The sequence below is a fragment of the Mustela putorius genome, unplaced genomic scaffold, assembly GCF_011764305.1.
Source record: "Mustela putorius furo isolate JIRA1106 unplaced genomic scaffold, ASM1176430v1.1 tig00003987_pilon_pilon_pilon, whole genome shotgun sequence".
NCBI lineage: Eukaryota > Metazoa > Chordata > Mammalia > Carnivora > Mustelidae > Mustela > Mustela putorius.
The window spans coordinates 8,835,716-8,847,717 of NW_025422126.1; the positions used below are offsets into that span (position 1 = coordinate 8,835,716).

General features: G+C 35.7%; 1 protein-coding gene across 2 annotated transcripts in view; it reads right to left on the reverse strand.

Moving 5' to 3' along the window:
- Positions 1 to 12,002, reverse strand: part of NARS2 (asparaginyl-tRNA synthetase 2, mitochondrial) — a 126,699-nt gene that overhangs the window by 65,668 nt on the left and 49,029 nt on the right. For both annotated transcript variants that reach the window (XM_004763467.2, XM_013061905.2), the window contains exon 6: positions 510 to 604. In XM_004763467.2, the coding sequence (XP_004763524.1) occupies positions 510 to 604 (95 nt within the window). The remainder of the gene's footprint in view (positions 1 to 509; positions 605 to 12,002) is intronic.

A 12,002-nucleotide genomic window follows, 5' to 3' on the forward strand; every position in this document is an offset into this window, starting at 1 on the left:
ATCTAAGACTTTCTAATTTGTTACACGTCACTCCTGATGGTTCTGTGAGTTAATTTTCCTTATTTAAGCTAATTACTTAAAAAATGTTTTTTCTTCCATCTGTTCCGGGTACCTATGTGTTTCAAAATGCAAGGAGCTGATAACTGTTCAGATGTGAACTACACATAACTGCCTTTACTTTCATAAACATGATTAATTACACTTAAATTTTGATTACATATTTTGAGGTTTATGAGAAAAGAAAAGATTAGCAAAAAGAAAAAAATCACAACTTCATCTTTGCAATGTTACATTTTTCTCATTAAAATCAAAAGTCTAGACTAATGTGATTTTAGGAAGAAACCTGGTTATTGTCAAGTCTAAATGTACTTTGGTGAATTCAAGTGAACTAATTGTAAACACTTATTTCAGTTTGTAGGTTTTGGCATGGTGAAAGAAAGCATTATTTCACTCCCATCCAACCACAATCAGTAGTCCATTAAAGCAAACGAGAAAAGAAAATTCTGTACCCTGACATCACTTCTAGGTGAAGTTGTCCCGAAACAGTTAAGAAAGCAGGAACATTGAAGAAATTCTCCTCAGGCACCTTAATTTTGCTTGAAGGCTGCAAATGAAAAACATGAGCCACAAAAAGCTATGAGATAGTTTGCTCTGCTTTCACATTCCCATACGTGCCACAACTAAAATGACAATGCAATTCAGTATATGCGAGGACAGATCATTTTCATAAAAATAAAGGCAGTTCTCAGTACACTGCTAAAAGAGAAAATGCCTACTTAGAAATTGCTAAGGTCAAGGACATCTGCTCCACATTTTCAAAACATAAAACCAAAGGACAAAGTATTTTTGTCACAAGATACAGTTCTCCCTAAAAAGTGATTCTGACTAAGAGACAAACAAGGAAAGAGACTGTGAATTAAAATTTTTTAAGTTGAAGAAATACATAATCTCTTAAAATTCTGACCCATGACTGAAATTTGATTTCCTCAAAGGAAGAGCCTCTAGAACACGTGTTGTCAAGTTATTAAATTTTTAATAATAGTATTTTTAATGCAGATTTTTATAAATACATTATAAACTTTTATGTATATTAATTTAACTTCCTCCACAATGCAGAAGAGCAGAACTCTATCTTTAAAAGATACAGTGAGCATTAGTGAAATAAGTCAAACGGAGAAAGACAACTATCATATGATCTCCCTGATATGAAGAAGTGGTGATGCAACATGGGTTAAGGGGGTAGGAGAAGAATAAATGAAATAAGCCCTCATGATCCCAAGGTCCTGGGATCGAGCCCTACATGGGCTCTCTGCTCAGCAGGGAGCCTGCTTCCCTTCCTCTCTGCCTGCCTCTCTGCCTACTTGTGATCTCTGTCAAATAAATAAATAAAATCTTAAAAAAAAAAAAAGGAATAAAGCCAATTTTAAATACACAACAGAGAATGTGAGACTCCTTTAAGAGACTTAGTATCAAATACTGAATTACAGAAACACATGAAATGAAGACATCTTTTTAAATTCCATTAGTTCTAAAAATATTACCTATCAGATACAGGAATATATGTGTATGAATGAGAAATCTAGTGTAAAAATTACCAATTGAAATCATTCATTTATTTTGTAATTGGCTTTTACTTTTCAAACTTACTTTGACACTGGTCCTAAATGTCCTATCACTGCTTTTTAAAAATCTATCTTGGATTCCTATATTTACTGAAAACGTATTTTTTCTAAGGACTCAAGTACATAAGACTAAAATGTTTGCCCTGACTTGTGCTTGGATTTTCAAAATAAAAAAGTGTGTTCTCTGTAGTTCCTCACTACTTAATAAATAATTATTTTTCAAATAAGACCCAGCACATTTATAAGAATATTACTATTTTCTCCTTTCCTTCACCTCTTTAGTCTATAATTTGTATTTGTGTTCTATCTTGACTTCTCCTAAAGTGATTTCTCTCATTTCCTGTGAATATAAAAGTCTAGTGTTTATGATTACCTTTTAGTCTTTCATTTATTAGCATTTGTACAAAATAGAATCTGATACTCTTACATCTCTTAAACCCAGCTTATTTAAATAGGTATAAACATATCACTACTTCATCATGCCATCCAATGTCATACAAACTTACATACTGAAATTCCTACTACAGTTTTAAAAATTACTTCCTCTTATTTCTCCTTTACATTACAATTTATGCATTACATTGATTTTTAAAACTTCTAAATTAAGTTATACTACCTATACATTTTATTTCAGAATATTAAAGGGACATTATGAAATATTTTAAAAAGTAATTGCTGAGAGTGGTGTAGATAAACATGGTGGGATAGATTGCTCTGAAGGGCTGTCCCTCCACAGAAAAACTGAAAATAATGAGTAAAAACTGTCAGAATCAACTGTGGGGACTCTGGAAAACAGTTAAAGGTTTCTAAGAACCAAATGCTGAATTGAGAGAGGAAATTTAAAAATTTGAGACTTCACCACTAACAGCAGACTGCATATTGTCTCAAGAACACATGCAATATTGTTCAGGACAGACTATATGCTAGGACATAAAACAAGACTCAATAAATTAAAAAAGATTAAAATCATACAAGTTCTTTTCTTTGACTGCAATGGAATGAAACTAAAAATGTTAGGTGGTGCAGGGGCTTAGAAAAACAGTTTCATGTTTCCTTAAAAAAGATAAACAAAGATTACTATATAACCTACCAATTCTATTCCTAGGTATATACTTCAAAGAATTAAAGCTGGGTACTCAGATACATATATATATGTTCATGTTCATTAAGAGCACTATTCACAACAGCCAAGATGAAAACAATTCAAATGTCCATTAACAGATAAATAAACAAAATGTAATATATATAAACAATAGAATAATATTCAGCCATAAAATGGAATGAAGTACTTATATACACATTAAAGTAAGACTAAATCTTGGACATGTTATGCTGAGTAAAAGTAACACATAAAAGGCCACATATTGTATGTTCCCATTTATACGAAATGTCTGAAAGAGGTAAATCAATCCATAGAGGTTGACTAGGTGAGAGCCATGGGTCTGGAAGGAATAGAAGATATGGGGATGGGGCATGAGGTTTTGAGGTTTGTTTTTGGGATGACGAAAATGTTTTAGAACTTGATACAGGTGGTAGTTGTATAACATGATAAATGCACTAAATGCCACAAAATGAACCCTTTAAAATAATTAATTTTTTATGAATTTCACCTTAATTTTTAAAAAAGTATATATAAACAAGTAACTATTGGATTTGACAGGGTCAAAAACTAACATAAGGGGGTGCCTGGGTGGCTCAGTGGGTTATGATCTCAGGACCTATGCCCTCAGCTCAGGTCATGATCTCAGGGTGCTGGGATAGAGTCCCATATCAGGCTCTCTGCTTGGTGGGGGGCCTGCTTCCTCCTCTCTCTCTGCCTGTCTCTCTGCCTACTTGTGATCTCTCTCTGTCAAATAAATAAAATCTTAAAAAAAATAAAAACTAACATAGGATTGCAAATTTAAGGTCTGTAATCTTAAATACTTCTCAGTAATGAAGAAAGAATAAAAAAATACCAATTAAAGGGGCGCCTGGGTGGCTCAGTGGGTAAAGCCTCTGCCTTCGGCTCAGGTCATGATCTCCGGGTTCTGGGATCGAGCCCCACATCGGGCTCTCTGCTCAGCTGTGAGCCTGCTTCTCCCCTCTCTCTGCCTGCCTCTCTGCCTACTTGTGATCTCTTTCTCTCTGTCAAATGAATGAATAAAATCTTAAAAAAAAAAATTACCAATTATGCATCCAATTTTGTGACCTTGCCAGTACATAGGATTTCTTTAACTAGGTTCCCACACTGCAAGTAATAAATGACAAATTTATGACAAATTTATGAAAAATGGACAAATCTGACATTAAAATTAAGGATCTCTATTTAACAAAGGAAGATACAGGCATAGTCAGAAGAATGACAGGTTAAAAAGAAAATATTTTCATTGTGCCTGGATGGCTCAGTCATGAGATAATGCAAATCTTTTTCTTGGGGTTTAGAGTTGAACCCAATATTGGGTGGAGAGATTATTAAAAAATAAAGTCTTCAAAAAAAAAGAATAATATATTTTCAGCACCTAAAATTGACAAGTGATTAATGGACAGGACCTATAAGGACCTGTCGACAAGAAAACAAGAAAGAAAAAAAGCTGCTCCGCAACTGGACAAGGGATATGAAAAGAGATTTTTTACAAAAAAGGAAAATTTGAATGGCTAAGATATATGAGAAAACACTCAAATTCACTACAAACAAAAGAAATGCAAATGAAAATAAGGCACTTTAAGAAGAACTCATTATATATACCAGCTTGACAAAGATTACAAAGTTATTTAAGGTCAAGTGTAGGTACAGATTCAGGGTATGGTAGACAGGTATCTAAGACGTGCCCAAGAGTCTCAGCCCCTGATTTAGTTAATTGACCACTAAGCCAGGAATAGCCATGAAGGATTTTGCAACTAAAGTTCCAAATCAGTGAGCACCGGCAGTACTCTTTCTGATATCAGCCGTAGTAACATTTTTCTACATATGTTTCCTAAGGCAAAGGAAATAAGCAAAAATAAACTATAAAAAATAAACTATAGGGACGCCTGGGTGGCTCAGTTGGTTAAGCAGCTGCCTTCGGCTCAGGTCATGATCCCAGCGTCCTGGGATCGAGCCCCACATCAGGCTCCTTGCTCCGCAGGGAGGCTGCTTCTCCCTCTGACTCTGCCTTCCACTCTGTCTGCCTGTGCTCGCTCTCGCTCGCTCTCTCTCTGACAAATAAATAAATAAAATCTTAAAAAAAAAAACCTATAAACTAAAATAAAATTGGGACTATATCAAAATAAAAAGGTTCTGAACAATGAAGGAAACACAAAACTAAAAGGCAACCTACTGAATGGGAGAAGGTATCTGCAAATGATGTAGCCAAAAAAGGGTTAGTATCCAAAGTATATAAAAGGACTTATATTAACCCCAAAAATGAATAAGCTGATTAAAAAATGGGCAGAGAATACAAACAGACATTTCTCCAAAGAAGACATTCAGATGTCCAACAGACACATGAAGAGATGCTCAACATCACTCATCATCAAGGAAATGCAAATCAAAAGTACAATGAGATATCACCTCACACCTGTCAGAATGGCTAAAATCAAAAACACAAGAAACAACAGGTGCTGTTGAAGATGTGGAGAAAAAGGAGACTCTCTCTTGGGAATGTGAACTGGAATAGCCACTGTGGAAAACAGTATGGAGGTTCCTCAAAAAATTAAAAATAGAACTACTCTATGATGCAGTACTTGGGCTACTAGCTACTTACCCCCAAAACACATAAAAAGACTAATTCAAAGGGATACATGCATCCCTATCTTTACTGCATCATTATTTACAATAGCTAAACTATGGAAGCAGCCCAATTGTTCATCGATAAATTAATGGATAAAGAAAACGTGGATGAGATACACATATAACTATGTATATGAGAATATTATTCAGCTTGTATATGAGAATATTATTCAGCCCTAAAAAAAAATGAAATCTCGCTATTTGCAACAACATGAAAAGAGCTACAGAGTATATTGCTAAGTGAAATAAGTCAACCAGAGAAAGACAAATACCATATGATCTCCCTCACAAACAGAATTCAAAAAACAAAACAAACAAGAAAAGGAAAAAAAAAAAGAGAAAGGCAAATCAAGAAACAGACTCTTAACTATAGAGAACAAACTCATGGCTACTAGAGGGGAGATGGGTGGGGGGAATAGGTGAAATAGGTGACGGTTATTTATTTATTTATTTATTTATTTTTTTAAAATAGATTTTATTTATTTTATTTGACAGAGAGAGATGACAAGCAGGCAGAGAGGCAGGCAGAGACAGAGTGGGAAACAGGCTCCCTGCTGAGCAGAGAGCCCGATGTGGGGCTCGATCCCAGGACACTGAGATCATGACCTGAGCCGAAGGCAGCGGCTTAATCCACTGAGCCACCCAGGCGCCCCGTAGGTGACGGTTATTAAAGAACATACTTGCCATGATGACAAAAATTAAGAAATGAGCAAAAAATGAAAAAAAATGAGATATTTGTCCTGCCTTACAGTTTATTAAAAGACCCCCCCCCAAAATAAAAAGAAAAGGAAAGAAAAAAGAAAGTTCCAAATCAGACGGCCTCAAGATTTGGAGACTTTCTGGGTATTTCCAACCTAACCACATGAGCCCTTTAAAAGCAGAAATGTTTTCTATAGCTGGTTGCAGGAGAGGAAGTCAGAGATTTGAAGCAGGAGAAGTATTCAACAAGCTGTCCTTGACTCGAAGATGGAGAAGGCCACATGCAGAAAAGGTGCTTAGGACAGTCCCTAGGAGCTGAGAACAAACTAGCCAACAGTCAACAACAAGATGGTAACTTTAATCCTAGAACTGCAAGGAACTAAATTTGGGTGATAGCAGAAATGAGTTTGAGAAAGTCAAACTCCAGAGAATACAACTGGCGCACACATTGCCTTCAGCCTTCTGAGACCCTGAGCGGACAACCCAACTACACCATCCTGAACTGATGATACACAGAACCGAGTAATAACGGGTGCTGTTTGATGTTGCTAAGTTTCAAGCAATTTGTTACAAAGTCATAGAAAACCTGGGGCACCTGAGTGGCTCAGTTGGTTGTGTCTGCCTTCAGCTCAGGTCATGATCTCAGGGTCCTGGAATTGAGAATTGAGCCCCGCACTGAACTCCTTGCTTCTTCCTCTACTTCCGCTGCTCCCCACTGCTCGTGCTCTGGTGCACATACCCTCTCTCTCTCTCAAATGAAAACAAAAATCTTTAAAAAAATTTTTTTTCTAACAAAGTCATAGAGAACTAATTCATAGGAAAACTGGAACCCTCTCATAAAGTCGTATAGTGTACACTGGTACTACTATTCTGGAGAACTTCACGAAGTTAAGAATACATATACCATATGACCCAAGAATTCCACGCCTAGATATATATATTCCAGAAAAATTTTTATACATGTCATTAGGGAGTATGTTGAAGACTATTTGTTGCAGTACTTTTTTTCTGGGTGTAACTTAGAAGAGGACAATTTAAGAGTCCTTAACTAGAGGAATGAGTAAGTAAAATGCAGCAAATACCATTGCATATTTTGTAGCAATGAGAAGCAACAAATAAATGTACCTACATGGACAGAATTTGAACAGAGTTAAATGGGAAAAAGTAGGAAACAGAACAAGATACATAATATGTTAACATTAATGTAAACTAAAACTACATACAAAAGGTCATTCATACTTTATGAGGCTACACACACACAATAAAAGATGATATTTCAACAACATTAAAGTGAGTATCTCTGAAAGAGAAGAAAAAAAGAATGGGAGCAGAAACTGGGATAAAGAGGAAAAAATAAAACAAGAAAGGGGCTGTGATGAATTGTGCTTTGTCAGCTTGGCATTACTGCTCCCATTGAAACGGAGGACTATGTTTCCTAAAATTCTCCTTCCTGCTTGGTTCCAGGTTATAGTTGGCCATCTGTTGTTGAGAGGGGATGTGCAAAATATTTAGAAGAGAAAATAAAGCTGATGTCATGACTCTCAGAAGACTGGGGCAGTCTGACACAGTGACACACATAGACCGAGGTGCCTGGTGATCTCTAGTTTCTAGCTTGTATTCTGTACTACTGACTATCCGGCTTTAAGACAACCACCAAGTGCTGCACTGCAATTACTACAGAGGAAATTAGATTAGATTAAATGCATTCATGGCTTCAGTTTTTCACACGTCTCTGTATGAACACCCCTTGTCATATCGCATGCTAAATCTGAGGTTGGCCAAGTGACTTGTTTTGACCAATGATACGGTAACAAAAATTGACAAAAATAGTGGCTTGAAAACAATGCATGTGCATTTCCATATTCTTTCTTGGACCCATGCCACCAAAGAGATCATGCCCTGATTAACAAGACAGAGAAATCTGAGAGACATGTGAGGCCATCCTTGATTGGCCAGCTCCCAGCCAAACCATCAGCTAACCAAGTCCAACAGAGATCAGAATCACCCAAATGACCTGTAGACTCATGGGAAAGAATGAATGATTTTGTTACACTGTAGTATGATACGAGTGCCTTGCAAAGACCAATAACAGTGTACCATGAATGAAAATTGTGTTTAATTCAACTTTGTACTCCTGAGGTTAAAAGAATATACAATCAGATATATACAGATTTACAGAAACAACCATACCCAATATGCAGTAAACACTTACTATGTGCCACACACATTGTGCTAAAGAGCTTATAAGCAACCCAGTAAACTATTAGTATTCCCATTTACAGAGGAGAAATTGAGACAAAGAGGTCATTTATTCAACTTGCCTGATGTGATACACAGTATGAATCAAGGTAGTCTGGCCAGAATCTCTGTCTTTAACCACAGTGTGATAGTGCCACATAATATTTTGAGGATTCATAAGAAATAACAATGGTTGATTCCGGGGAAGGATAGCAGATCATTAGGGAACCAAGGTGGGATACAATCCACCTGTACTTTTAAATTACTACCTTTTGAACTGTGCACTGTATCATCTGTTCAAAAAATACATTTAAAACAATATATATCTTTTTTAAAGTACAATCTGAGGTACTATTAGCAAATACTCAAATGGTATATGAGGTTTGTCCCATGTACTCTTTTTTATTAATTTTATTTTATTTTATCTTTTTTAAAGATGTTATTTGAGAGAGAGAATGAGAAAGAGAGAGGGAGGATGAGTTGGGAAGAAGGGTCAGGGACAAGCAGGCTCCCTGCTGAGCAGGGAGCCTGATGTGGGGCTTGATTGCAGGGCCCTGAGATCATGACCTGAGCTGAAGGCAGACTGTTAACTGACTGAGCCAACCAGACGACCCTCATGTATTCTTTTTAAAGATATGTTTGTTGACACAAGCATATTTCATTTATTATAATCATTACTTTTTTTTAAAGTAAGCTCTATGCCCAACATGGGGCTTGCACTCATGACCCTGAGATCAAGAGCTGCATGCTCTACTAAGCCCACCAGGTGCCGCATTCCCCCTGTATTCTTTATCACATGAACACTCACGATTTTATCTTTTGTCCTACAGTGGCGCAGATTCCTTTGAATGGCACCAATAAAAAATTTTTAAAACCAAGAACAAAGTATGGAACAAAGTCAAATACCAAGACAATATAGACGGTTTTACTGCACTACCTGTAATAATAACACAGTTGTGGGAAAGCCAGAGAAGAGAAGGCCAAATGATCCCTGAATTCTTTGAGTAGGGAATGAGTTTATGTATCTTGGTATGCTAAGCACCTATCACAGTGCCAGAGGCTAGTAATTGTTCCATAAATGTTTGTTGACCAAAAGTAAGTCAATGGTGAACAGAGGGAGTTAGCCACCAGAAATCAGAAGAGATAAAGTCTGATAAAGAAGCAAGGAAACCACAAAAAGCATACGTAGCACAGTTAGCTGTAAAAGCTTCAAGCAGTGTCATGGTTTTGCTGGTCTAAAAGCTACCTCTAGGGCACCTGGGTGGCTCAGTGGGTTAAGCCTCTGCCTTCAGCTCAGGTCATGGTCTCAGGGTCCTGGGATCGAGGCCCCCATCAGGCTCTCTGCCCAGTGGGGAGCCTGCTTCCTCCTCTCTCCCTGCCTGCCTCTGCCTACTTATGATCTCTCTCTCTCTCTGTCAAATAAATAAGTAAAATCTTAAAAAAAAAAAAAAAAAAGCTACCTGTAGTGCACTTTTAGGGGTATGTTTGTTTTCTAACATAGACACTGATAAGCAGATAGTATTGCAGAAAGTATTTCTTATATTAACTCTTATAACTATACTGCTTATAATCAATACTCTGTCATTTTCCTGGTAGACCTGTAAAGAGACATTTACTGATTCTTTAATGTAACCATCATCTTAACATCTACAATAATTTTTAAAAATACAAAAGGTAGAGAATGTATTTTGAGTATATAGTTGTAAGTTTAAAACAGCTTAGAGAAAAATTTTCATTTTCCTCACAGAAATAAGTTGTGTGTCTTACTATGACTCTGTCTTCCTCCTATCCACCCCCAATCCCAAACATAATTTGTAGATATCCTATATAATTAAATACCACTTTTGGCTAAATATAAAAAGATACATACTCACTTGCCCACCTTTTGAACACTATCTAATTCTGACATCTATTCAAACAGGAAAATTTGGAAAGGATAAGATACTATCATCAATATAATTTTCTGATCACTGAAAAAAATATATCTTTTGTTTCTAGATCTGTTTCTGCATTCTCATGGATGTGGCTCATTCAGTTCTAAAGAAGGTATGTATCTGTGTACTCTCTTATACAACCTTCACTCTCTAAACAAATCACCCCAGTTACCTCTGGGACTGCTTTCTTTATTTCTTCTTTCTTTATTCTTGTAAGTCTTAAAAACTACCCAAATTTACATCAAGCACTAGGAGAGTCACAAGGTTTAAAATAAAAATTAAACATAACATTAAAAATTGCAGGTTTTATTTTTTAAAGTTTCTGAAGCAATATATTGAGCTGGGTGACATTTGTTTGTTATTTTCTATGCTTTTCCTGTATGTTTAAAATTATTAAAAAACCACAGATCAATATTTACAGCTCTTAAAAATGTCCAGCATATGACTGTAAGATCCCTGTGTCAATACTTCTCATTCTCCTATTTTCTTCAAGGATAAAATAGTTTCTTCTTCAATTTTACCATTTTTGTTTTGCTTAATTACCAGTTTTTATAAGTTGTCTTCAAAAGTTACAGTATTTTACCTATATGATGCATTAAATAGTCTTAATTACTACCCTGTGAATATAATTATTACATATTTCTGTAAAGGAAAATGAGCTCTAAGATCCAAATAACCACCTTGAAAATAAATACTCTAAATCTCTGAATATTATATTTCTGCTGTATCTTAAAAAAAGAAAACAAAATAACGAAATTAAATGTAATTAAAGAAATAAGATAGCAAGTAAATTATTTTATGAACTATCAAAATACCATAATAGCAAAAATCAGTAAATGTAAAGCAAGTAATGAAATACCAAGCATTCTTCCTGGTTTATGTTTAGAAATATTTTTCACAATGAATGAGTGCTCTGATTCTAAACATTTCTAAAATTCTAAAGTTATAAAAATTTCATGTACAGTACTTTAAAAAGTATCTTTACATTCTTTGGTTCAAATCTTGATCTATACTCAGGTTCAGATCTCAGAGTTGTGAGTTTGAGCCCCATATGGGCTCCACTGAAAAAATTAAAAGTATATAGAGAGGAATATAAAAATAAATAAATAAATAAATGTCTTTATATTCTCTTATATTATTTCTCTCGAATAAAATACTCAGAGGTTGAAAGAAATACATTAAGACTAGATAGACTGGGGTGCCTGGGTGGCTCAATGGGTTAAAGCCTCTGCCTTCGGCTCAGGTCATGATCTCAAGGTCCTTGGATCGAGCCCTGCATCGGCGCTCTGCTCAGCGGGGAGCCTGCTTCCCTCTCTCTCTCTCTGCCTGCCTCTCTGCCTACTTGTGATCTCTGTCTCTCTAATAAATAAATGCAATCTTAAAAAAAGAAAAGACTAGATAGATTATGTATCGTATTCTAAGAATCATGGAAATTACTACTGTTGTGCTGAAAGTACAAGAAATTACCACAGCAATATCGTCCCAGGGGATGAAAGTTCTCAGGGGAAAAACATATTCACATCACACCATCTGCCACAATGTATGTAAAATTCTGCATATTATTTTTGGTTAATACAATTATATGGCTATGTAGTTGACTTAGTAACACTTCACTGATCTGAGATAGCATCTCCGTAGTATAACTTAAAGCTATTTCTGAGCTTTAAGTTCTATCCCCTGGTTTATTCGTGCACCAATAACACTATTTTTTAAAGTTTTTTAAAAATGACATTTAGATTTATGTATTTACTTTAGAGATAG